We start from the raw sequence: 27,384 nt of genomic DNA, 5'->3' as shown, positions 1-27,384 counted from the left end.
AGCTAGACAGACTCCAGGAAGAGATGATTCTCCCTGCTAAGCATCCTTGCATGCAGCACAAGCCACACGAAACAGCCTGGCCATCATGAGTACTGACACACAACCCTCAGGAAGGAGTAATCAGTTCTGCGTGAGCTGATCCCTCCAGCCGGGGTCCAAGAGAGCCCATGCTGGGTCTGCCTCCTGGGTCTGAAATGTCATTTCCCTTCCAGATTAAAGAACTCACGGGCAACCTCAGCAGAAACTCTCCATCCTCCAGCCTGTCACCCGGCTCGGGGGGCACAGACTCAGACTCCTCCTTCCCACCCACACCCACCGCAGAGAGGAGCGTGGCAATCTCGGTGAAAGACCAGAGGAAAGCCATCAGGACGCTGTTGGCCTGGGTGCAGAGGAAAACGAGGAAGTAAGCCCCATGCCCTGCTCCCCAGCACCTCGCGCTGCTACCAGGCAGAGGGAGGAGGGCAGAGGAAGGGGGTATCACCGTGTATTCAGTTCTGTATCCATTATATGCCTGGCGCCTCACGTAAACTCTCAGCACAGGGAATTCTGTCCTTTCTGTGTCTGCACACAAAACTGTATTTGCTCAGTGTTTGGTTTGCAGAAATCTGATGAGAGAATTCGGATAGAAATCCAAGGGGCCTTCACCACTTTAAATCCCTAAATGGGGTTGGTCCTTGGATCCTAGTAACATGGACATGTTTATTATTATGGGTTTCCCAGGTGGTGCTAGTGGTAAAGAACCCACCTTTCAGTGCAGAAGACCATAAGAGATGCCGGTTCGATCCCTGGCTCAGGAAGATCCCTTGGAGGAGGGCATGGCAACCCACTCCAGTATTCATGCATAGAGAATCCCACGGACAGAGGAGCCTGGCGGGCTACAGTTCATGGGGTCACAAAGAGTCGGACACGACTGAAGCAACTTAGCACGCTTATTATTAAGCTTCTGGGTATCTTTCAGGGTCTATACCTACTTAAAAGCGAGTAGCAATCAAGGCTGCAACCTATCAGAGTCAGGTCTGGCCCTCCCAACACTGAGACAGGTGAACTGGAACCAAATCCTTGGACTTGTGTTTAATCCCTGCCAGATTGGGAAGACATGGTACATCAGTTTCCTCTCTAAGCTGCACCTATAAGATGGTGACTTACTACTCGCCCCCTTATGGGATAGTTGGGGTTAAATGAAATAAACTCTGTGAAAGCAGAGTACCAGCACTTCATAAGCACTTAGCACCAGATCCCATCTTCCCAGTATATGGAAATAAAAGGTGGCAGGAAAAATAAAAGATGGGAGGGAGGTTAGATCTTGGGGGTTTTGATTAAGGGGTTGAACATGATAGAGTTGATTAATGTGAACAACCATTAAATGTTGTTTTAAAATAAATCAAAAGTGAGCTCATTGCCAGGAGTTAGGGTGACTGTAATGGAGAGGAAGCGTATTTCAGGGGAGACAGTCTGTATGACCGCTGTGGCAGTGGTCACAAGAATGGGTGCTTGAGACAAAGCGTCCTGGCGCTTCTGCCACACCTGTGACAGTGAACCGATGAAACACTAGTACATGGCTTATAGCCCTGGCTCATCTGTGACTCATAGCCATGGACTCACATCCGTGTCTGGTTCTGATGACACTCGCCTCTAACACAAGACCCTGTGTTGAGGGAAGCAGATGATGTGTACCAAGGGCTCTTTGTACTGCTTTTGCAACTTATGACTCTCCATAAATATCTAAATAAAAAGATATTTGTGTTTTTTTTAAGAGCATTCAGTGACCCCAGTAGGGAAATTGGCAGCAGGAAGAGGGGCTCTCGAGGGATGGAGTCTAAAGGAAATTAATACAGGATGACCTCTCCTTGTCATTTCTAAAGTTGTAATTTTATTTCTACCAATCGTGACATTAGCTAGCACTTAGTGAGTGGCTTCTGTGGGGCACCTACATCACACATGGTCCACGTGGTACGGCCACTCTGGGGGCGGGTTCAACCTAATCCTTCCCCATGACAGTTCTGTTTTATACGTTTGAGTCTAAGAAGGTACGTGATCTGCCCAAGGCCGCAGCGCTGGAAGCACAGAGGGGCAGCCAGGGTGTGAACATGAACTTTTTGGCTCTATTTTATGACACAACACACCCGTGTTTGCTACACTTCAAAGATCACTGATAAAAGGAATCATGTGTTAAATGAAGGATTTATGTATCTGGGAGGGGAACTCAAGTTCCTATTATGTCTCCTTGTGCGACATAACCTTCCTGTTCGTTTTGTCCGGAAATGGAAACACGGATGGGGCAGTGCAGCTGTCCTGATACTCAGGGCCCGGGGCGTCGAGTCCTCGCCAGGTCAGCAGCTCCCAGCCCCACTCGGAGGCCATCGAGGCATCCCTGAGTCTGATTACCCACCTGCCCTGCGGCTGCTGCTTTCCCTTCAGGTATGGCGTGGCGGTGCAGGACTTTGCAGGCAGCTGGCGGAGCGGGCTGGCTTTCCTGGCTGTGATCAAGGCCATCGACCCCAGCCTGGTGGACATGAAGCAGGCGCTGGAAGACTCCATGCGGGAGAATCTGGAGAAGGCTTTCAGCATCGCTCACGATGCCCTTCACATCCCCAGGCTCCTGGAGCCAGAAGGTAGCCGTGGTCCTCTCTTTCCTCATAACTCATTTTTAACCTGTAACACCTTCTGTCCACATGGAAATTCTGGAGAATACAGAAACATCTAACGAAGTCATTTTTATATCTCCTATATTCCTGCCACTGACATCATTTCCCCACTGTTTTTCCTTATATCTCAATACAGTTTTTTAACATAATTGGGATCATTCAGTGTATGTATGACTTTGTCCCTTCCTTTTTTGTTTTTTTTTTTTAAGGCTTTTAGAACTTTTTTTATTTTGAAATATAACACTCATGTAGAAAAATGCGTGAAACAAACATGCATTTTTGTGATTCTGTGATAATCACATGTGAACATCTGCGTAGCTACCAACCAAGTTCACAGCCTGCAGCCCCCTGTGCTTCTTTCCATTGCTACCCATTTTGCTGTTTAATTGTCAAGACGTCTCATATCATTTTGATTTTTTTATGTCCCACCTCTACTACTTTCTTTTGTATTAAACAAGCATTTCTACTTAAAAAAATATATTTTTAAAAAGTTTTTTAAAAAAACCTTTATTTTGTACTGGTTAGCAAATAATTAACCAGTACAAAATAAAGGTTTTTTAAAAAACTTTTTTTTTTTTTAAAAAGTAGAAATGCTTGTTTAATACAAAAGAAAGTAGTAGCGGTGGAACATAAAAAAATCAAAATGATATGAGACGTCTTGACAATTAAACAGCAAAATGGGTAGCAATGGAAAGAAGCACAGGGAGCTGCAGGCTGTGAACTTGGTTGGTAGCTACGCAGATCACTTTCACTTTCCACTTTCATGCATTGGAGAAGGAAATGGCAACCCACTCCAGTGTTCTTGCCTGGAGAATCCCAGGGACGGGGCAGCCTGGTGGGCTGCCGTCTATGGGGTCGCACAGGGTCGGACACGACTGAAGCGACTTAGCAGCAGCAGCAGCAGCAAATAATTAACAAATAATACTGTGATAGTTTCAGCTGCACACAGCAAAGGGACTCAGCCATACATATACATGTATCGATTCTAACCCCAAACTCCCCTCCCATCCAGGATACCACATAATGTGTATCTTCCTTTTTTTAACCTAAACATTATAATTGTGATGTAAATATTTTTCATGCTGCTAGGATGTCTTCATTATGTTTTTATTGGCTGCATAATGGTCCATCTAGTGGGCATACCAAAGTGTACTTAACTCTTTACCACTGGTAGATGTTCAGGTTGTTTTGGAATGGTCTTGTATGCTGCTAAGTCGCTTCAGTCGTGTCTGACTCTGTGAGACACCATAGACGGCAGCCCACCAGGCCCCGGGCATCCCTGGGATTCTCCAGGCAAGAGCACTGGAGTGGGTTGCCATTTCCTCCTCCAATGCATGAAAGTGAAAAATGAAAGTGAAGTCGCTCAGTTGTGTCCAGCTCTTAGCGACCCCATGGACTACAGCCTACCAGGCTCCTCCGTCCATGGGATTTTCCAGGCAAGAGTACTGGAGTGGGATGCCATTGCCTTCTCCGTAGTCTTGTATATAATGCTGCAATGAACATCTTATTAGATAAAGTTCAGTGTGCATCTCAGATTATTTCCTCTGGGACCACGTCCCATCTGTGGAATGATGCAGCTAGAAAGTACACGCCTTTTTAAGGCACTTGGTTATCTCTATCAAATCATATTCCACGTGGGTCAGGCTTATTTAGGATTCTCTCTGGCAGTGTGTAAGGGTCTCAGCTCAACAGACTCACTGATGGGATGGGCCGTGAACTGGCCACTCACAGGGAGGGACTTGGCCAGCCGGGAATAACAGAATCTTGGGTGCAGGGAGTCTAGGATTCTCCATCCCAGCTTCTCTGCTCATCAGCCAAGTGTGAGGCTTTACTACTCAAATCATCCCCCTTCACTTAAAGGGCTTAAATATCCTGACATGTGAAATAAAGAGAAAAAACCTCCCTGGTCTGTGGGATCCTTCAGCGTCAAGCATCCCAAGATCCCATGTGAAAACTCTGTTCTTGTTGTGGGAATGTGAACTGGTTCAGCTCTTATGGAAAACTTCATGGAGAGCCCTCAAAAAATAAAAAAAGACAATTGTGTGATCCAGCAAACTCTCTGTTGTTGTTCAGTCACTCAGTCATGTCTGACTCTTTGCAACCCCATTGACTGCAGCACGCCAGGCTTCCCTGTCCCTTGGTGTCTCCCAGAGTTTGCCCAAGTTCATATCCATTGAGTCATGAACATGACTATCCAACCATCTCTTCCTCTGTCACCCCCTTCTCCTCCTCCCCTTAATCTTCCCCAGCATCACGGCCTTTTCCAGTGAGTAGGCTGTTTGCATCAGGTGGCCAAACTATTGGCAAACCTTCTACTGAACATATAGTCAAAGGAAATTAAATTTAAAGGAAACAAGCTTGTGAATTCCCTGGTGGTCCAATGGTTAAGACTTGGTGCTTTCCCTGCTGTGGACCAGAGTTCAATCCCTGGTCAGGGAACTAAAATCCCATAAGCTGCACAGTGCAGTGAAAAAGACCCCAGAAAACCCCAAAAACAAACAAAATAAAACCAAAGGAAAGGAAATTGCAGTCTTGAAGAAATATCTGCACACTAGTGTTCATCGCAGCATTATTCACAGTAGCTAAAGCATAGTAACAACCTAAGTGTTCATTAGTGGATGAATAGATAAGGAAAATGCCGTGTATATACAATGAGATATCATTCAGCCACGGAAAGAAGGAAATTCTGTCATTTGCAACAACACGAATGAACCTGGAGGACATTACGCTGAAATAGGCCAATCACAGAAAAGTACTACATGATCTCACTTATATGTGGAACCTAAAAAAGTCCAACTCATAGAACTAGAGAGTATGATGATGGTTACCAGGAGCTGGGGGTTGGCAGTGGAAAAAGTAGAGAAATGTACAAACTCTCGTAAGTTCTGGAGAAGTCTAACATACAATATAGTAACTATAGTTAATAACACTGTATTGTCTACCAGAAATTTGCTAAAAGAGTAGATCTTAAGTTTTCTTAGCACATCAGAATAAAGTAACTGTGTGAGATGATAGATGTGTAAATTAACTTAATTGTGAGAATCATTTCACAATGTCTGTGTATGTCAGACTATCATATTGTACGCCTTAAATATATACAATTTTCATTTGTCAATTATACCTCGATAAAGCTGGAAAAAATTTAAAAATTTAAAAAAATGTAAAAATAAATAAAATACAACCTGTGTTTTACATGTCCTTCTAACTCCTCTGTTTCTCTTAACAGACATCATGGTTGACACACCAGATGAGCAGTCCATCGTGACTTACGTGGCTCAGTTTCTAGAACATTTCCCGGAGTTGGAAGCCGTATGTCTGTTTTCCTTACCTATAATTCAGAAACTGTACATTTCCATCATGAGATGATGAGTTCTGACCATGAGATGAAGCTGGTGTTTGAGCTGTGTGGCTACTGTAATAACTGAATCTCGATCTCATGTGCCTTGCCACATTTTCATTTCAAAATCATAGCTAACATATGCACTGGTAAAAAGCAGAATGGAAAGTCAGGCACACCTCTCACAAACCTCTCCCCATCCCAAACTTTTAAGATGCCCACTTGTTATATGAATCAGCGACTTGATTTTCTAGATGTCAGATGGGACATTTTAGCAGTCTACCAGATTTTATCAGAGTGTGAAAAATTTTAAAGACAATGACCAAGCACATGTTTTTAATTTTTAGAATCTGAGCATACTTGGTGACTGATTATTTGGAGCAAAATCAGACCTTTTAGAAGTTGTCAAGACTCTGTTGAACCTCCAGCCAACCCATCCACAAGCCTAGGATTATAGTAATAATTATCACAACAGTAACAACAGTCCTTTATTGACTTTATTGGAAAATTACTTTATTGGAACACCCATGGCTGGCTCAGGGAAGCTTAACGGTCAATGAGATGGATGAGGTCCCTGACCTTCTGTAGCTTTGTTCTAATAGAGAAAACAGGTGGCAAGTCAACAAACACATTATTGTTTCAAGTAGTTAGAAATACTAGACTCCCCTCCGCCCCGCCAAAAAAAAATCGTACAGAACTAATACTCACAGGAGGGACAGGCTGCGCTTTTAGCCGGAGGCTTGTCAGGTCAGCATCCTGTGTGTCTCTGGGCTGACTGCCACCCCTGCAGTCCCACTTGACTCTGTATCATGATTTTCATTTTGTAGAAGAGAAAACGGATGCTCAAAGAGGCTTAAAGACCTCTCCAGGGTTGCCCAGCTGCCAAGTGCAGAGCTGGGGTTTGATCTCAGTTCTCTGTGGTTCCAAAGCTCAGGCATTTAGATTCCTTACAACATATGGCTAAAACTGAGACCCCATTGTGCACAACTCAGAAGAGCCAGGCTGGATCCTCTCCAGGCTCCCTACGTGTGTGTTTCCCATCTGTTTCTGGGCCACAGATCACTTTCCAGGGTGCTTTAGAAGCAGGCATTCCATGGGCTGGAATGTCAGCTCTGCCACTTGAAGCCTTGTGGCCTTGAGCTGTTTAGTTAATCTCTCTGATACCTGTCTGTATGAGATGCCATCTGTAAAATGGAAATATGACCCACATTTTCAGGGTTATGTGAAGAGTAAATAGATATGTAAAGTCCTGTTGGCACAACAGTTGATGCTCAAAAAATGGTGATATTAATGTCATTCTTTAATTTAATCTTCATTATGAAATTTGGAAATACTAGGGACCGGGGCTTTTATTAGTCCTGAGCTCTTCAACCTAGGCAGAGTTTGAAATCAACTAAAATTTATGATGTGTGTGTGAGTCAAGGTCATAGCTTGGATTCAGCAAATCTGACACTTGAATCTCCCCAGTGCTGGGGTCAGAGACTGGGGCTGGGGAAGGAGGGGTCAAGCAAGATAGAACACATGGGGAAAGTCCCCCTGACCCACACAGCACAGGGCATCCCCTAAGAATGGTCTGTTTGCATCCCTAGGGGATACAGATGAGGCATCCCAGCGATACAGATGAGGCATCCCAGCTGATCCAGACTCCTGTCGAACTGTTGTTTTTTTAAGTTTAGTAATTCAGCTGACTGTAGTACACTTTAATAAATATTCATTAAGCCCTGGTCGTGTGCCAGACACTGTGCCTGGCGTTATGCCCTGACATATGGTTTACTTGGGTAAATGTACCATATGCATTTGAAAAAACGTGTCCTGTACAGTGAAAGCGTCAGTAGTCAATTAGGCTGAGTTGGTTAATATGCTGTTCTAATACTCTAGAGAAGTGCCCTTTTTTTCTTTTCTTTTCCTATCAATGAGTGTGAGGGAGAAAAGTTAAAAACCTCTGACTTATGATTGTGACTTTATTGTTCTTAGTTCTGTCAGATTTTGCTTTGTGTGTGTGGAAGCTATGCCATAAATGCATATACATTAAGGATTGTTGTTTCTCTTTGAGGTCATCATTTTATTTTTGTTTTGTTTCATCATGGAGTAAATTTGATAGGAATATAGGAACTATCATAAGTTAGTATCTGTATGATTTATCATTTTCTATTAATATCTTTCTCCTTTCAGTGTAGGTGTGCTTATATTTAAAGAATGTTTCTTGTAAAAATACCTTAGTGTTGGGTCTTGTTTTTTATCCATTTTGACAAGAATTATTAGCGTGTCACTTTATTAGTGTATTTTTTGCCCATTTACATAGATGTAATCTACCATCTTATTGTTGTTTTCCACTGGTCCTGTCTGTTTTATGCTGCTTTATTCTTCCTTTCTCATTTTTTTTGGATTGTTCAATTGTTTTTTGGTTTCCATTTTATCTCCTCTGTTGGCTTTTTAGCCACATCTGTTTATCTCTTTAGTAGTTCTCCCTAGGGATTATAATACTCATCTTGAACATACCTCAATCTACCTTGGATTACTATTAGGTAACTTTTATTTTTTAATTTGGCTGCCTCAGGATCTTCCCTGCATCACGGGGGATCCTTTGTGGTGCACGGACTCTAATGGTGATGTGTAGGCTCAGTAGTTGTGGCACACGGGCTCTCTAGTTGTGGCACACAGGCTCCAGAGCACACGGGCTCAGTAGTTGTGGCTTGCACGCTTAGTTGCCCCTCAGCCTGTGGGATCTTAGTTGCCTGACCAGGGATTGAACTCACATCCCCTGCATTGCAAGGCAGATTCTTAACCTCTGGATCCCCAGAGAAGTCCCTCATTGTACAATTTTAAATAGGTACGTATTTTATATATTTTTGAATATGCAGCTATTTGATTCCACTCACTTTTCTTCTCCCTTCCTTTTGCTATTATTGTCATTTGCTTTGCTTCTGTATACTTTAATTTGCCATGGTTTGTTATTATTTTTGCTGTAAGCAGGAGACTTTTTAAGAAAACTTTTAAGATCATCTTTTATATCAGTTATACATTTACCGTTTTAAGTACTTCTCATTCCCCTATTCCAGATCCAGGCTTTCATCTGTGATTGTTTCTTTTTAGCCTGAAGAATGACCTTTGTGTTTCTTGAGGTGTAGGTTAAACGGTTGTTTTATGGTCTTTATGCTAATTCTAACCCTGGGTTATCTTTGGGTCTGCTTCTAATGACTAATGTTTCTCTTGATTATGGATCTCTTTGTTTGCTTCTTTGTATCTTTTTTTAAATTTTATTAATAATTTATTGTCAGTAAGAGAGACTGGTTAATGGTAGTTTTCGGTAAAAACCTTTACAAGACCTTGCATCACAAATATACAGACACTATAAAAATTGTGTCTGGTGGTTTGGGTTCTAAACGATTCTGCAGAAGGTCCTCATTACACTTTCCAATAATGAAAAATGTTTATAATCCTAAAATACAGCAACCCACTTATTTAAGACATGTTCATGGATCAGACCTGTCCTCATCCTATGTACAGCTGGAAATGAATGACTATACTGAAATGTATGAATGAAATGTCCTACTTCAGTTGAAAAGGACAGAGAGTGAAACCCTGGTTATATTAAGAAAAAAAAATCAGGGTGCTAGGTAACTTTAATTTTATGCCATATCTGATATGTGATGAGGTACATGATATTTCCCCCACCCCCAGAGAATGTAACCCTTTCCCAAACAAGGACCTATGACCAGGAGCTGACCATTTTGACCTTCTCAGAACTTGATAAGGACTCTGTTGCAGTTTTATTTAATTTCAGCTCTCTGATTTCAACTAGTTTTAGAATGAGACCAATCCACTCTCCCCACCAGTACATTGGGAGCCAAGCACTGCAGAACCACCAAGATTGCTCTCTACTTTCAGCCCTGCTCTCAGCTGCATCTTTTTTTTAAATTGAAATATAATTGCTTTACAATGTTGTGTTAGTTTCTCTTATACGGCAAAGTGATTCAGTTATATATGTATATGGATCTCTGTACATACATATTCTTTAAATTCTTTGCCATTATGGTTTATTACAAGATACTATAGTTCCCTATATTAAGTGCTATAAAGTAGATCCTGTTGCTTATCTGTTTTATCTATTTTATATATAGTAGTTTGCTAGTGCTAAATTCCTAATTTATCCCTCCCCCACTTCCCTCTTTGGAAACCACGAGTTTGTTTTCTGTGGCCGTGGGTCTGTTTCTGATTTGTAAATAAGTCCGTTTATGTAACATTTGAGATTACACATATAAGTGCTATCACATGGTATTTGCCTTTCTCTGCCTTTGCTTAATATGATAATGTCTAGGTCCATTCCTGTTGCTGCAAATAGCATTATGTCATTTGTTTATATGGCTGAGTAGTATTCCATTGTATAGATGTACCACGTCTTCTTTATCCATTCATCTGTCTATGGACACTTAGGTTGCTTCTGTGTCTTGGCTTCTGTAAATAGTTCAGCCACACCGTGCTTAACAGGAGTCCCTGTGTGGGAAAACTAGTATATGAACAGAAGTGGTTTTTCATGTTTGAGGCCCTTCCGGATTCAATGTCTCACACCAGCCCGACAATCAGTAAAGATTTAGCTGCTCTTTCCTTATCTTAGGTAGGTTCACTTCTCATCCGTACCCAGACTAGGCAGTGGCCCACAGGTATGAGGTTGCCGATAATCTCCTCGCTTAGAAAGGGCCCATCCTTCTCCAGAGTTCAGTTCATTGAGATGTCTTTGCAGTCATAGCTTCGAAAATGACCTTCTCTTTAACTTATCTGACGTTTTCACATTTCAGCAGGAACAACAGTCATTTGCCCATCTATACTTCCATTCATTCTGAAGTGCTCTTGCTGGTTTGTTTTTGTGTTTTGAGAGGGGACTCTACGTGGCACTTAGACACTGATAATTTCATGGTGCCCTGTGTTTCTTGGTAGGAGGATTTTGTGGATTCTGACAAAGAAGCCCCTATAGAATCCACCTTCGTTCGCATCAAAGAAACCCCTTCGGAACAAGAGAGCGCCGTCTTCCTTCTGACCGAGGACGGGGAGCGAGCCTACACCATCAACCATGAGGCCAGCCACCCACCTCCCTCCAAAGTCTTCGTCTGTGACAAGCCTGAGGACGCTAAGGAGCCCTGGCTGGGTGGCGTTTCCAGCCAGGAGCTGGTGGACAGCTCCTCCGAGTTCATGAACCAGATCATCGAGCAGGTTCTCCAAGGGATCCCCGGGAAGCTCAACAGCACCAGTGAACCGGCTCCAGAATCTTCCATCCTATCATCCAGAAAGGACAGCCGGAGGTCCAACTCTCTGCCAATCAAGAAGACGGTGCACTTTGAGGCTGACACCTACAAGGATGCCTCCTGCAGTCAGGACCCTTTCTACAGTGCAGACCTGCACTTTGAAGGGAGCCCCGGAGAGAGCAAGGAGTCGTCCAAGCAGGATGAACGGGTCTTGGCGGCTGACGCTGCTGAACAAACACCGAAACGGGAGGCGCCGGAGATCCTGGAAGTAGCCTCCAACGAGGTCCCTGGCGACATGTCCTCGGTGGATGGTGAGATTAGTCATCCTCCGACTTCCTGGACCTCTCCCCCCTGGAATGGGGCTTCGGAGAGGGCATCCAGCCCTGGGGACGAAGGCCATCTCCCCTCACCCCGGGAGAGAACACCGTTATGGCCAATGCCTTGGAGATCAAGGTGAAGCTGCTGACGGTAGAAGCGATGGATAAAGAAGACTATTTTGAAGCCATACCATTAAAAGCCTCAAAGTTTAACAGCGACCTCATCGATTTTGCCTCCACCAGCCAGGCTTTCAATGAGGTTCCTTCGCCTCATGAGAAAAAACCTGCAGAGGAGGAGCTGTCGGAGGATCACCCGGAGAGGTTGGGCAAACGGAGAGGGAAATCCGCCCACAAGAAGACAGATTCGGATGAGGCTCCAGTGAAGCTCGACCAACCTGACCCTCATAAGGACCCTGGAGACCAAGACCAAGGCTATTCTTTGGCCCCCGAGGAGGCCCTGGTGGATAAAAAGCCAGAGGTGTATGAGAAGGCCAAGCGCAAGTCCTTCCGACGCCGCCGTCGGGGCGAGGAGGAAGGGGAAGCCGAGTGCCTCCGGGGGCTCGGGGGAGAATTGCCTTCCAACCCGCCAAGCAGCAGCGTCAGCTTGGAGACCCTCCGCAGCCCCAGCGAGGAGGGCCTGGACTTTAAGCCGTCTCCCCGCTCTCCAAGATTTCCGTCATCCCCCATGACCTTTTCTACTACCCGCATTACGAGGTGCCCCTGGCGGCGGTTTTGGAGGCTTACGCGGAAGGCTCGGAGGATTTGAAAAACGAAGAGATGGACCTGGAAGAACCGGAGGCTTATCTGCTGGACCTGGGGGCCAGGGAGGACGAGCCCGAGGAGGCCGAGGCCTCCCAGAGCAGCTTCAGCTTCTCCGGCTGGGCGAGGACCTCCCCCAGGCCAGCATCGCGGAGGATGCCAGTCCCGCCTCGGAACCCTCTCCCCAACCCTCGCCTGAGGACCACCAGCAAAGGGAGGCCAAAGACAGCGTCCCCGTGCAGGGCCATCAGGTATGTGACTATGGAGTTGGAAACCCTGCGTGGGGAATTCTGTGCTTCTCCCCAAATATCCCTGTGCGTGCGTGCTAAGTCGCTTCAGTTGGGTCCGACCCAGTGTGACGCTATGGACTATAGCCTGCCAGGTTCCTTTGTCCATGGGATTCTCCAGGCAAGAATACTGGAGTGGGTTGCTATTTCCTTCTCCTAAACTCCCCTTCTTCCTGCATAAAACAGAGAAATGCAGCTTCCCGCACAGGCATCCCAGGTCTAGAATTTAGGGAGAAATTCACTCCAGGCTCAGGCATAGGGCTAGGTGAGTATCTGAGAGGGACACTGGTCCAGTTTGGCACTCTGGACACCTTGCTGGCCTCCCCGTAGTCCTGGCCCTGCCCACAGGCTGCCTGGGAGATAAGCTGAGGTCATGCTTGGTGGCAGTGGGGGAGTCCCAGCGTAGTGATATCAGAAATCATTTTCATTAGTGATCACAGCTCCGCCTCTTCTGCACTGAGTCAACTGCAGCCCGTTCTCCTCCAGCAGCTGGGAAAACCAAGCCAGACCTCACACTGGACCCCAGCCTTGATATTTCAAGGCCTGTTATCTGTTTGGCATGATAGTTTGGCTCCTGCTGTTAGAATTGGGTTGTATAAACAAGGCCAGGGAAGGACACGCATGTCTGAGCTGGAGCAGCCAGGCACACGCTGTCTGCCACCTTGAGTCTGCCTTCACCTGGCCAAGCAGCTCTAGAGGGGCCCCCAGAGTGAGCGGTGAGAGGGTGTAGGGTCCCCTTCCCCGCCTGCCCCTCCAGACACAGCTGCCTCTTCCCCGCCTCCCAGATGCTCCTTTGCCTCCAGGCTTTGCTGGAGTTGCTCCCCTCTCTGGAGGCCTTTGCCTACCACCTATTTGTGTGTGTGTGTGTGTTTGCATGCTTAGTTGCTCAGTCGTGTTGGACTCTTTTTGAGTCTCATGGGTTGTAATTTTCTCTCCCAGTAAAGAGGGAGCATTTGTGTATTCATCTCTGGGCTCCAGAGGCCAGCCTGACAGGGCCTGCAAAGCTGCTGTCAATGTGCACTGAATGGCAGTTTGGGGTGTCCTGTGAGGACAGGTAAATTAAACCCTGAGCTGATGGAGAGTCAAGACAGGATCCAGTGAGGGCCCAGAGGTACTCGGAGGAACAAGAAAGCCTTGCCCTCCGGGGAGGCTGCAGAAAGGGAATCTGAGTAACCTTAAAACACGTTTAGGGGGTTTCCCTGTTGGCTCAGCGGTAAAGAACCTGCCTGCAATGCAGGAGACCCGGGTTCGATTTCTGGATCAGGAAGATCTCCTGGAGGAGAACACACAACTCACCCCAGTATTCTTGCCTGGAGAATCCCATGGACAGAGAAGAGCCTGGTGGGCTATAGTCCATAGGGTCGCACAGAGTTGACCACCACTGAAGTGACTGAGCACGCGCGCATACAGAAGACATTTAGGGGACTCTCCTGGTGGTCCAGTGGCTGGAACTCCAAGCTCCCAGTGCAAGGGGCCCAGTTTCCATCCCTGGTCAGGGAACTAGATCCTACTTGCCGCAGCTAAAAGTTTGTACGGTGCAACTAAAGATCTCGCGTTCCACAGCTAAGGCCCAGAGCAGCCAAATCGACGAATGAATTAATTTTTAAAAACCAGACATTTAGGGTTTAGATGGGCCAGAATCGATAGCGTCATTTGTGGCTTTGCCAACTCCAGACAGTGGAAGGGAGCCCCTGCCTGAGCGCTGGGGGTGGAGCAGTGTTCTCTGGCCCTGACGGCGTAGAAGCCAAGCATGGCCTGACCAGTTCTTCGGGGCCGAGCACCCACTCTCTGGCTTTGGCTGGAGGAGAGGGCTGGGTGGCTCATAGGTGCCATCGACCTGCCTGCCACTGTTGTGCCTTAGGGAGAGGAGCCCAGTCCTGCCTTCCTGCCCCCCCCGGCCGTCTGCTGTCTGTCAGAGCAGGCTTATCCTGTGGGAGACCCCAAAAATCCTGCGGGGTAGGAAATGCCCCTCAGTAGGTCTCAGGGTCCCCAGGTTGGGGATGACAACAGCAACTGGGATGATTCTCTGAACCGTTAGAGGCTGAAAATTTCTTTTCGGGCAAAAGAAAGGGGACCAAGTGGGTGGTGAGGAGAGGGCCTAAGTTGCCTCTCTGCCCCTCTGTGTGACTTAAAATGGCTAATGAGGGGACATCCCTGGCGGTCCAGTGGTTAAGAATCTGAGCTTCCAGTGCAAGGGGTGTGTGTTCAGTCCCTGGTCGGGGAACTAAGATCCCACAGCCTTGCTGCACGGCCAAGAAAATTAAAAAAAAAAAAAAAAAGGTTGGAAAATGACTTATGAGCGCCTCAGTCTCCTCCCCCGGTGACTGAGTGCGGACGCGTAGATGAGGCACTTCACTGTCTTCTGCTTCCAAAGGCAGGCTTTGCGCCTGTGTGTGTAGCCAGCATGTGGACAGATGGTTTGGGACAAGGTTGGAAGAGCCCTGGACTGGGAAGGGCTTCCGGAGATCTAGGTTTGCATCTGTTTTATGCTGAGCTGCAGGAGAGCTTGGGGCGAGCTTGCATTTCTGGGTTCCGGGGTGGGCATCCGCCCGCATCGCTCATCACTGGGCTGCTTCCTCCGGTGCTCACCCGTCCAACCAGCAGGTGCCCACTCCTTCCAAACACACCTTGTAATTGGCTCCCAAGGGTATGTAGCCAGGCCTTGATCCCAGTGAGTGAGCAGGGCCGGGGAGGGGAAGCGGTGAGGCCCAGGATGACAGGTGAGGTCTGGGAGTCTTGTTTCCTGACAAAGAAGATGACATGGATGGAGAATTTCTCCCATACCCGGCCTTCCTTTGAAAAGAAAAGAAAAACACTATCTTCTAAATGGACTAGAAAATGCCAAGTTCTGGCTTCTAGTCTTTAAGAAAATCAGTCCTCTCCTCATCTCACCTTTCAGAAAGGTAGCATTTGCTCACTGATGATGGAGGAACTGGCATTTCAGCTTGCTGAGAGCGGGTTTAATATCTGCAGGGAGCTTTGTTCTCCTGGGCCTCAGGGGTCTGGCCACGCTGATCCTCTTATTAGAATACCTGTTGAGCAAGTTTTTCCAGCCCATGTCGGAATTCTTGAGAGGTATCGCCAACAATTCCCACGCTTCTTAATTTCATGTGAGAGAGCTTGGTGGGGTTGACGGTCAAAGAATCTTCCTTATTATGTAAATGCAACGGAGGTTGCGCTGCCATCCACCTTTGGCTAAAAGCACAGTGAAGACTCATCTCCTCAAACACAGGGGCCACCTTTACAACCCTTGGCTCCCATGGCCTCCAGTAGCCATTCTTCTGTTAAGTGGATGATAGCTGTGTGAAGGGTCTAACCATTGCCCGCTGTGGGGGACATCATTTATAGGAACCACAGTGGTATAAGCACTTTATCAGAGGCTGATAATTATTATACCCATTTGACAGACAGAGAAACTGAAGATCAAAGGGATCAAGTCAGTTACTCAAGGTCAGAGAACTGACTTAGCCAAGATTTGAAACCAGGTCTTACTGACTGGAAAACCCATGCTGTTTTGATCCATCGGTCTGGAGCGTTTGGAACTCTGCACAGGGAGCAGGCATTCTGGCGGGTTTCTCCTCCACCCTGGGCTGTGCTGGAAGGACCCCACGGGAGTGGCAGGATTGGAGGGGGCACCTTAGCTGGGCCTTGGAGTGAAGGTGGAGCGGGTTGCTGCTGGGTGGTGTCACGCACTCCACGTCGCGGCATAAAATGCTGACTTGTATTTGGTTGTCTTGTCCTTCAGTCCCAGGAATCCCCAAACTCGGAAAACTTAGCCAGCCCCTTCGAGGAAAAGGTAATGGAAGAATCGATCAGCAGTAAAAAAAAGGAGAAAAGGAAACATGTGGACCACGTAGAAAGCTCAATATTTGTAGCACCTGGAACTGTTCGCTCCTCAGATGACCTGGAAGAAGACACCGGTGACCACAAGGTCCTTTCCAGGTATTTTATTAACATCTCGCCCCAGAGCCCCTGCCTGGGGAGCTACTCTCTAATCTCATCCCACTTCCGGTTTCTGATTGGATGGGGATGTGGGGGCAGGGCTGGACAGCAAGGGAAACAGATTCAGACAAAGTGCTCCTTCTCCACACATGGGCTCCCCCAAGGACCTCCCCACAAAACCAGGAGGACCTGCACCTCACCTTCTCTCCTCACCGCCAGCAGCTCTGGGTGGAAATGGGCAGCAAGCAGAGAGATGGCTGAACCGTAGGTAGGGGTGGGGATGAGAGGTAATAGACTTGACCCTGCCACCCTTAGTCCATGATAACTACCAGTCAGTGTAGGTAGAGACCAAACTTAGCCGTTTAGGAGCATCTTACAGAATCGGAAGGGATGTGCTGAATATGCGTGGAGGGAACCATTTATCAGTGTTGCATGGAAGCTAGATTTAATATGACAGCTTCACCCACGAGTTTGGGTCCAAGGCAGTAAGGATGGTCGATTTACCCGAGGGGAGGGGGAGGCAGGGAGGATAATGAACTTAAACTGCTAGGAAGCCTGTAACACACATCTGCTCTGTCACTCCGAGGCCACTAGATGGTCCGGATTATTCCCAGGGAAAATGTTTAACTGCTGAATGTCAGAAGACCCTGGTCTCTCCCCACCTTCACTCATCATCACATTTACCATCAGCTTGTACCAGCCCTTGTGTATTCAGGCATTTCCCTTACATTGGTTCATCAATTCTCGTGGGCACCCTGATAGGCAGGCAGGTACGACTGTGCATCGTTAGGAAGCTTGGGGGGTACCTCCCAGCTTAGGAGATGCCAGAGCTGGGGGTCTTGGACCCAGACCTGTCAGAAGTCCTCACTCCTTCTGTGACCCCACGTTGCCTGTGCTGGGTGAGCCATGCTGACCACAGAGGGAAATGATTGAGATAATCATTGCGGGAGTGGAGGGGGTCTTGAAGCCCATAGAGGGAGAGCCAGAGGGTGGGGCTGTCCAGTGCCCTGCTTCCCACTTCCCCTCCACCTGGCTCCCATGTTGGGTTTTGGGGGACAAAGAGCAGATGGGAGCCCAGGGGAGGAGACACAAGGCACAATGGGAGGCAGCTGCCAACTTAGCCTATGACTGTAAGTCCTTCTCCCTGCCCTTGGCCGTGACTGGCCAGCAGACGTCTATGCGGCTGGACCTGACCCTGCTCTAAATGCAGATGAGCACTCCCGGGCAGGTGGTCCAGGGCTGTCATCTACTCCACCCCAACTCGGGAGGGGCCACTAGTCAGATGCCAGACTGCCGCCTTCTCCCTAAGCAGATCAGCCTTAGCAGCCTTTGAGCCGTCATGTATGTGTGATGGAGCCCGCTAGACTTGGGGACTCTGGAAGACACCGGCCACAGCTCTGCCCTCCAGGAGCCCTCAGCTGGAAGGAGATAGGGAGTGCTCCATCTATCCTGCTGGGACTGGGTGGGCCCCTTGGGTATAAGAGGCAAGTAGGGATTTATGATGAGACCTCAGAGAGGGTCAGGGCAGCCTAGGTGCTGAGAGATCATTTGAATTCAGCATCAAGGGATGAGCAGGACTTGCATTTGGGAGAGGGAGAGAGATGTTCCAGGTGGGACAAACAGCCTGAGCAACAACTGGCACATAGTAGGCATCTCAGGAAGCATTCATGGAATGGGAGGGGGCGGGAGGAGAAACGGGAGCATGGGGGTGGGGAGGAAGCAAGCACCTTGGGTTCGTCCCTCTTCATCAGAAGGACCAGCAACACCCACCCCGTGGAGATGGGACTGGGGGAGGGATAGAGAAAACTAAACCGATATTTCAGTGTCTGTGAGCATGAGGCTGGGCTGACCTTTTCGTGCAAAGGTGTTACTCTGATCTCTCAGCTCCTCCATCCCATCTCACTTAAGCAAAGCTGTAACTGTGATGCAGCATTTTAGCCAAGGTGGAAACTAGATACCTAATGTCATCAGATAACGTGGAGGGGCGCTCATGCGCATGGAGGAACTTGGACCCCAACGCCCATCCTGTGCTCAGGGCATCTCACTGCCGCCCCCCACCCCCCCGAGCCTGACTCCAGAGCACTGATGACGGAGGTCATTGCCTGGCTGAGGCTTAGGAAAGGAACGGAGCCCTGGGCATCTATCTCTCTGCGCAGGGACAATACAGGGTGTTTTCCTGGCTGTCAATCACCCCCGTGGCTCCCCGTTGGTCTAGGCGGAAAGGCCGCTTGTCCAGAGCCTGCAGGACCCCTCATGGCCTCATCTCTGTCCACCCTTCCCCATCCCCATCGCACCAAGCACCCTGGCCTTAGTTGAGGTCCTGGAATGCCCCCAGCCAGTCTCCTTCACCTTTCAGGATCGTCTGTCCCCTGCCTGTTTTCTATCTTGCTCTCGAGTCTCAGCTCCACTACCACTTCCTCCAGGAAGCCCTCTTGGATTCCTCCAGGCTATTTTTGATACCCCTTTATATGTTCTCTTAGCCTCTATTCTCTTTCTTCACAGCATTGATCAAAGCAGTCATTTCTTTAATAATATGTGGAAGGACGTATTTATCATCTACTCTCCCCTTGATTGTCAGCCAGCTCCAGCCAGCTAGGACCAGTATGGTCCTAGCATTTAGCGCAGCACCTGGCTTGCGTTCGGCATTCAAGGAATAAAAGTTCTTTGTTGGGGGCAGGAGGTAGGGAATGATAAGGAGTGGGCATGCTCTCTCAGTTCAATGTGGGCTCCTGGAGGAGCGGGTTCTTTGTGTTTTTTTTTTTTTTTTCTGTTGGTGCATTTTGTTTCATTTCTGTGCTGTGATACCAGCCAGGAAAAACTAACCCAGACTTTGAATTGAGGATGAAGACTGAAGTTTCCCTAGGCCTAGCCCTGCACCTGGGACATAGTAGGTGCTCAAAACCTGTTAGCTGGAAACGTGCCATCCGCAGAAAGGGAAGAGCTTGGTGATGTTTAGGGGACAGCCGTAAGCGGTAATAGCAAGGCTGACAATAATGGGACTAAACTCTTCTCTGGACCCCACAATGCCATATAGTAGGTTTGCCTTGAGGAGACTGATGTGATGGTCTCTATATCAGGCCAGTCCACATCCAACACCTCATTCTTCTGTTGGGCAGCAAGACAGGACCACTTTGACCTACGGAATGCTAGTATCCCTGACAGCTCCAAGAAGCAGATGGAGTGGGAATGATGATCCATTTCACAGATGAGGAAAACTGATCAGAGGTGTAACTATTTGACTATGGTTAATCAACTACGGTTAATTGACTATGGTCAATCAGCTGGGAGTGAACCATAGAGTGGTGTTATCTGCATATCTGAAGTTATTGATATTTCTCCCGGCAGTCTTGTTTCCAGCTTGTGCTTCCTCCAGCCCAGCGTTTTTCATGATGTACTCGGCATATAAGTTAAATAAGCAGGGTGACAATATATAGCATTGACGTACTCCTTTCCCTATTTGGAACCAGTCTGTTGTTCCATGTCCAGTTCTAACTGTACTGAAGCAGCTTCATTAGAAGATCAGAGATACTTCCCACATCAGCCTGACAGATATAGCTAGAAAATCCGCCACCTCTTGTATGAAAGGAAACGAGGTGGTCCAGACCCAGGAATCCTCAGCATCGTGCACGGAGCACTGCAGAGGGAGTCCGGGTCCCAGGACCCAGTCCAGGTCTGACTTTAGCTTGCAGACGACCTCTGGTGAGTCCGACGATTGGGGGATGTTTGGAAAGAGAAATCTTCCTCCTGCTCTGAAACCCTATGATTTTTAAGAATATGTGGTCTGCTTTCTATTTGAAATTATCTCACTTTTTTTTTTTTCTTGTCAATGAAGGCTCAGTGTGTCTCTTTCGTATCATCCTGCTGTTTTTAAGCACGCATACTGGATAATGGGTCTCATTTCCATCACTAGGTCTTAAGTCAGAGCTTGCCTAAATCCACATGTGGCAGCCTCGGGAAGGGGGCAATGAGGAGTTCTTGGTGGCATCAATTCAAAACATGTGTTTATTTTTCAGGACGAGTCACAGTGACTCCAGCATTTACGTTCGACGACATACTAATAGGTCTTTGGAATCGGTTAGTATGTGAATTTCTTCTTCTTGCATCCGGCCCCTGCTAATCAATTCCTTTCCCTCCTTCCTTCCCCCTAGCCCAGAGCTTTGAAATTACTGACGTGCAACAGCTATGCTTTTGGATAGAAGACAAGCAAATTGAAACCTTGTCATTAAGCACAGTCCAATCAGATGTCCAGTTTGGGCATTAGGGGATGTAAATAAAGTGATGATTTTAAAGCCCAAAGCCCTCTTTGTCATAACAATCATATCCAAGACCTCCCACCCAACCCCTGCACGCACATCCAGAAAGATCACCTTCAAAGACAGAGATGCAGCCTAAGCAGAGGGTTCCCTTTGTCTTCACAACCGCTTAGCTCTGCATGTGTTGGGCCCCAAAAAGCCCGGGGATCCATAGCTTGCCCCGTTTGTGGGGGGTGGGGCCTCTCCCGTCCACCCATGGGAATAATTTGTGTAGATCATTACACCCGTCCACCCATGGGAATAATTTGTGTAGATCATTACATACTAGTTTTATTGTGGAACTAGACGTTTGCAAGATTGAGAAAAGCATGGCATGCTCGACTTTGTATATTTAAAATCATCTTATTTTCTGTTTCAGAGATTTCATCTTTACTAATTGGGTTGCGGGGGTTTTGTTTATAAATTTCACTGTAGGATCATTTTAGCTATGTTCAGTTGAGGAACGCAGCGGATGTGGATGACAGAAGAAACAGAATGTTAACCAGGTGGGTGGCTGGACTCCAGGCTCAGTAGGGTTTAAGGGATTTTTTTTTTCTTTAATCACACAGTCTACCTTCTGGGGGTGGCTATTCTCCAACTAGGGCTTTGTTGGATAATAATATTAATAGTCTAGAAACATGCAAGAAAATACCTGTTCCAGAGAAAGTGAATGGAAATTGAATGTGAGTGGGAGGGCAACGTAGATATGAATCCAGGTTGACAAGCAGGGCACGGTTCAGAAAAAAATGACTTGGTTTAAAGGCAGGTCTGGGTCATGAGACCTGGGTGTGAGTCTTCATTGAGATAATGCAGTGGCATCAGCTGGCCCTCTGAACAGAGCCAGGCAGAGGAGGTAGGGATGGGATACTGTGTGTGCTTTTTAAAATGCTGTAGCCCCTGACAACCGTGTTCCTTCTGTGTCGCCACCACAGGTACAATACTCAGAAGCTCACTGAGCTGATTTTACAGTTTTATGGCATCAGAGCAGACATGAAGAGGGAGTGGAAACATGCCAGGATGTCTATGAAAGTATTTCTTACTGTCGGAGAACTAGATGGCCCAGACTGAGTGTCGAATGGTTGTAACACCGCCCGTTTAGAACATAAGCAGGCAGACAAATCTGAAACTCTGACAATCCTGAGATGTCCCTATCCCTGTTAAAGTTATTGAATCACTTAATTTTATTTATTTATTGTATTTGCCATGGATTTGAATTGGCTTGGAAGGACTTGAAAAATGTTAGTCACTCAGTTGTGTCCAACTCTTTGTGACCGCATGGACTATAGCCTGCCAGGCTCCTCTGCTCATGGGGTTCTCCAGGCAAGAATTCTGGAGTGGGTTGCCATTCCCTTCTCCAGGGGCTCTTCCCGACCCAGAGATCAAACCCGGGTCTCCTGTATTACAGGCAGATTCTTTACCTTCTGAGCCACCAGGGAAGCCTGGAAAGACTTAGATTATTCAAACGGAAAGACTCTGAAAATTTCCCAACAGCCAGGAGTGTGATCTTTAGACGTCTACCTCTCCGGTTCTTAAAAAAAAAAAAAAGAGGCAAGATTTGTTTCCCTCTCCTGCCGTAAAATGGAAATATTAATTCACATTTTCCACTGGGCTTGACATCCTCATAGGAAAATAGTACTTTTAGCTTTTATGAGATAGAGTCTTTGAAAATTGAACCCTCAAGGTTGAGAAATGCCGTCGCGTTTTCTATGCTTTTGAGCATTTATTACCTATGCAATAAAAAAAAAGTAGTTTAAAATTTCTCTAAAAACAGTTTTAAGAAGAAGAAAGAAATTCTGCCCCTTATCTGCGTGGGAATCACTCAGTTTCCAGACCAGGGCAAAGGTTTAATCCCCTCTTGGCCTGGCTTCTTGCTATATCAGGAGATGATTCAGGGAAGAGGTGATTTTTGCTTCTCATAATCTGTCATGTGCCCCAGATTGACCCCGAGGAGCTTACACACGGGTTCTATAAATGCAGCTGCAAGCAGAGACCCCCAGCCCCGACTGCGATCAGATAATGTCTTCTGAGCCTTTTCTGTCACCACCACACAGCCCCTTTCTAGACTCCCTCCACCAGGCAACAGTAAAACATCATTTTAGTGCTACCTTAGGGCTTCCCTTGGAGAAGGAAATGGCAACCCACTCCAGTGTTCTTGCCTGGAGAATCCCAGGGATGGCGGAGCCTGGTGGGCTGCCGTCTATGGGGTCGCACAGAGTCGGACACGACTGAAGTGACTTAGCAGCAGCAACAACAGCAGGGCTTCCCTAATAGCTCAGTTGGTAAAGAATCCACCTGCAATGTGGGAAACCTGGGTTCAATCCCTGGGTTAGGAAGATCCCCTGGAGAAGGGATAGGCTACCCACTCCAGTATTTTTGGGCTTCCCTGGTGGCTCAGCTGGTAAAGAATTCCACCTGCAATGCAGGAGGCCTGGGTTCGGAAGATCCCCTGGAGAAGGGAAAGGCTACCCATTCCAGTGTTCTTGCCTGGATAATTCCATACAGTCCATGGGGTCGCAAAGAATCAGACACGACTGAGCGACTTTCACTTCACTTTCTGTTAAAATAAGATAAAAATAAGAGAAGAGGGACTTGCCTGGAGAGTGAGTGGCTAAGACTCGATGTTTCCAACACAGAGAGTCCCGGCTTCAATCCCTGGTCAGGGGACTAGATCCCGCTTACCACAACAGAGATTCCGCATGCTGCAACAGAGACCTAGTGCAGCCAGATAAATAAAATAGATATTATATATATATATATATATATATTTACTCTCTTAAAATTATATATCTACTCTGTCCTCTTAAAAAAGAAAATAAGAAAGATACCTCTCACCAATATGGAACCTGGTAATCATTTTCAAGGTTAGATTCCGAAGCCAAGAACAAAAACTAGATGGTAGAGAGGTGTGTCTTTTTGTTGCTAATGGCTGTTTTTAAATGATCAGTTAGCAGGGAACGCCTCATTTCTCTCCTTAGATTCCTTAGGAAGCCCCTCTGTTCCTGGGAGCATAAAAAAGAGCTGTCAGCCTTGAACTCTGCATTCAGGGCACTGCTGTATAACAGGACACATCCTGGAGGAGGGTGCAGAGCTGGCCCGGGTCCCGGCTCTGTCACAAAAGTCATTGTGTGGGCTGGAGAAAGCCACCCTCCACCCACCCCACGAGGTTCAGCAGGCCCATCTGCAGACTGGGGCTAACAGCTCCTCTGTTTTGGTGTCGTGGAGATGAACTGAGAGGGTCTAAAAGCTCAGAGCGTCCCGGGACCCCACCCTCCACCTGGGTCTGCCCCTCGCTGGGAAGCCGAGCCATTGGCTCTCCAGTTGGGCAGTGAGGCTGGAGGACAGGGAGGGAGTGGGGGTCCCCTGGGTGGAGGAACCCTGCTTGTGACTGCTTTGGTGTGTCTCCCTCCTGCAGGAAGGCCAACCACTCCAGCAAAGCCAGGCTGCGGGAGATCCACAGCTCCCAGAGCGACTCGCTGACACAGCTGGTCCAGCAGCCGGACGTGATGTACTTTATCCTCTTCCTCTGGCTCCTGGTTTACTGCCTGCTGCTCTTCCCCCAGCTGGATGTCAACAGACTCTGATGCGTGCGTCTGCATAATAAAAGAGACAGGACCCTGGCCGTGGGGTGGGCATTCTCCTCCCTTCCTCTTCTTGCCTATTCGGGATGGGGCACTTCTGCAGATAGTGGGAGACCTCCAAGGAAACTTAGACCACCCCCCCACCCTTCCCCACTATTTTTTTTTCATGTTTCCTTTCGTTTTCTTTTCTTGTAAGTCCTAAGCATGCTTTTCTCTTAGGCTGTGAACATAACACTCAGGTGTGTGGCCGGATCCTTGGGTAGGGTTTGTTTGTGTGCCTTGTTCTGCCAGGTTTTACTATTAAGCTTCATGGCTGAGACTTATGGGGCTTCCCAGGTGGCTCAGTGGTAAAGAATCTGCCTGCCAGTGCTAGAGACACAAGAGATGCGGGTTCGATCCCTGAGTTGGGAAGATGCCCTGGAGAAGGAAATGGCAACCCACTCCAGTATTCTTGCCCGGAGAATCCCATGGACAGAGGAGCATGGCGGGCTACAGTCCCTGGGGTTGCAAAGAGTTGGACACGACTAATCGACTGAGCACAAGCACTGATTCTTAGCTCGCTCGGCTTTTAAGGTCCCAGATGGACTTGAGTTTGTTACCTCCTGATGACAAAGGGGATGGATACCCCAGGGAGAGCCTTTATGGGAAGAAAACTGCCCCACTTTCCTCCAAGAGGGGCATTTGGGTGAAGGCGCTGGGGGCCCTGTGGTGGTCTGGTGGTTGGTCGTGGTCTTCACGGGGTGGGAGAAGGGGTTATCCAAAGAACAACACAAAACTGCTGGCTCCAGGAAAGTGCGTCCACAATCGGCAAAATTCACAGAAAGTAAAGGCTGGGTCGTGAGCTGCAGTGCACACTTGTTCACGCTAGGGTGTTTTTCTAGGGAGGGGATGCATTTTCATTTTGCTTTTGCACTGACTGATTTGAGATAAAGCTGTGATTTTTCAAACCTTTTCCACCCATGGAATCCTCCTTTCAAGAGGATTCTCAGGGGGTGGTCTAGTCGAAACATGAAAAGCAGAGCTTTGGCTGACTCGGCAAGGCCTGGGATCCCTCTTGCTTTGTCTTGGGCAGTCCTACACCCGCACCCCCCACCTCCGGCTTCCATCCGTGGCTCCTGAGGCCGGTACCCAAGGCTGGTACCCAAGGCCCTGCAGAGTACTGTAAACACCAAGAGCCTCCCAAGGCCCCAGGAGGAGGGCAGGGGTGACCTGGCTGAGAACGAGCTCTGGTTGGTGTTGGAGCAGGTAGTAGCCCAGCAGGTTCCTGCCCCGAGAACACCTGTGTGCGCACCGCCGCACAGTGCGAGTCTGCACCGCCGTCCTTTGTGGTCCGTTATAATGGTTTTCTTGAAAAGGGGAAAGGTTTCAGAAGGCATCTTGAGAAGTAGCCAGAACTGGCAGGTGGTAGAGGAACGGCATCCAGCCGCCCTTTGATCTTCCGTCTTCCTTCTACCCTGGGCTCCCTGCTTCCTTTCAAGACACAGGCCCTGCCTCCCTGGGTATCGCTTCCTCCTCCTCTTGTCCTCCCCTGCTCAGAAAGCATATCGAGTGAGACTTATAAACCCACAGACTACGAGGTCGAGAGGGGCGTTCAGACAGCATCTTCGCTGCTGAACCTGGAGAGGCAGAGCCGTTTGACCAAGATGGCACAGCCAACCAGTAGCAGACTTGCAAGTGTACCCAGGCCACCCGATGTCCCCCCCGGAGCTGTCCCCTCTCTTAGGGAACTTCTCTTGGGCCCAGGGATGTCCTGAAAAAAATAAAATAATAAAACGAATAGATAAGAATGTCCTCATTTAAAACAAAACCAAAATTCTTAGGTCAACAGCCAACCTTTGTTTTTTTCTCGTATTTTTCCCACGAAGTTTTGCTCACTTCCAGGCTTGTCGCCCGTTCCTTCTGGAATATCCTTCACGGCTCTAACAGCCTGTCAGCTGACACACCAGTGTTGTTCTTACTCCAAGAATCATGCTTCTCTCTCTGCAAGCCAAGGGCTTGCTTATTTCAAGCAGTGGGTCTCCAGTTTACAGAATTCCAGCATGGCCAAAAGAATTTACCTAGCACATTTGAGTTGATGACAGCCAAAACCTGACTTCTATCCCACTCTAGTTATAGCCTGCCTTCTCTCCATGAACGAATCTAAGCCATCCAAGCTGAAAGCTCTTGGGAGCTTGGAGCAATTCCATCTAGAGGGCCAAGTGTCCCATGGAAAATGAGCTAATTAATGAGCTCCCTAGCATCATTGAACGCTCAAAGGTACAGATACTAAAGATTATGTGTGTGATATTTTATAACTCTGGACATCAAGCAGTCCTCACCGAAATTAGATGCTTGAAGAGCCAAGGAAGAGCTGACCCAAGCGTTAATCATTTCATTTTAAGGATCTAGACCTTGTTCAGAAAAGTCTGCAGGTTTTCTCTCTCACCCATTACAAAGTGTAATATTATTTAAAACCATCTACTGGCAAGATGCCTGAAAGTCATTTAGTTCAAGTTGGCAGCAAACTGATTTTTTTTTTTTAAGAAAAAAGATTCTCACTTGAGGATAGGCTTGTGTGAATAAAGTCAGTTATAGAAGGTGAGTAAGAAGCCAGCAGGACTAACCACCCCATGTTTTCTTTTTTTTTTTTTTAAGAATTTATTTTTAATTCCTATCCAAGTAATACATATTCATAGTTTTAAAAGAAACAAATACAAGAAGGCTTTTAATGGAAACTAGCAATCTCCTGTGTCTTGCTTCCTGGAAGTAACCCTTTCAACTCTTCCTATTTCTTCTAATATTTACCTTTGCATTTCTATATAACATGCTTATATTTCTTTTTATTTTTAGAATACCAAGATACCTGCTGGCTTGCTACCATGGTCGAGAAGGATCTTGCTCTTAGCCTAACCCCACTTTGTTTTTCCAGCATGGTTAGATTTTGTTGTTTGGTGCATCTCTCTTCATCGCGAGCCTACGAGGTCTGTTTACTTCTGAACCAAGTGGTG

At 47.4% G+C, this 27,384-nt stretch overlaps 1 protein-coding gene across 1 annotated transcript in view; it reads left to right on the top strand.

Annotated features, from left to right (window-relative positions):
* The window catches only part of CLMN (calmin), a 112,336-nt gene extending 87,785 nt beyond the window's left edge, over positions 1-24,551 (top strand). Inside the window, 11 exon segments of the mRNA XM_070357905.1 lie at positions 213-403; positions 2,419-2,612; positions 5,872-5,954; positions 10,918-11,629; positions 11,632-12,192; positions 12,195-12,413; positions 12,416-12,549; positions 16,331-16,527; positions 20,541-20,601; positions 21,255-21,325; positions 24,232-24,551. Of these exon segments, the coding sequence (XP_070214006.1) occupies positions 213-403; positions 2,419-2,612; positions 5,872-5,954; positions 10,918-11,629; positions 11,632-12,192; positions 12,195-12,413; positions 12,416-12,549; positions 16,331-16,527; positions 20,541-20,601; positions 21,255-21,325; positions 24,232-24,400 (2,592 nt within the window). The 3' untranslated portion in view covers positions 24,401-24,551.
* Positions 24,552-27,384: the final 2,833 nt, after the last annotated feature.

Source organism: Bos mutus, chromosome 21 (genome assembly GCF_027580195.1).
Source record: "Bos mutus isolate GX-2022 chromosome 21, NWIPB_WYAK_1.1, whole genome shotgun sequence".
Lineage (NCBI taxonomy): Eukaryota > Metazoa > Chordata > Mammalia > Artiodactyla > Bovidae > Bos > Bos mutus.
This window is presented reverse-complemented; position numbering and strand designations above follow the sequence as displayed.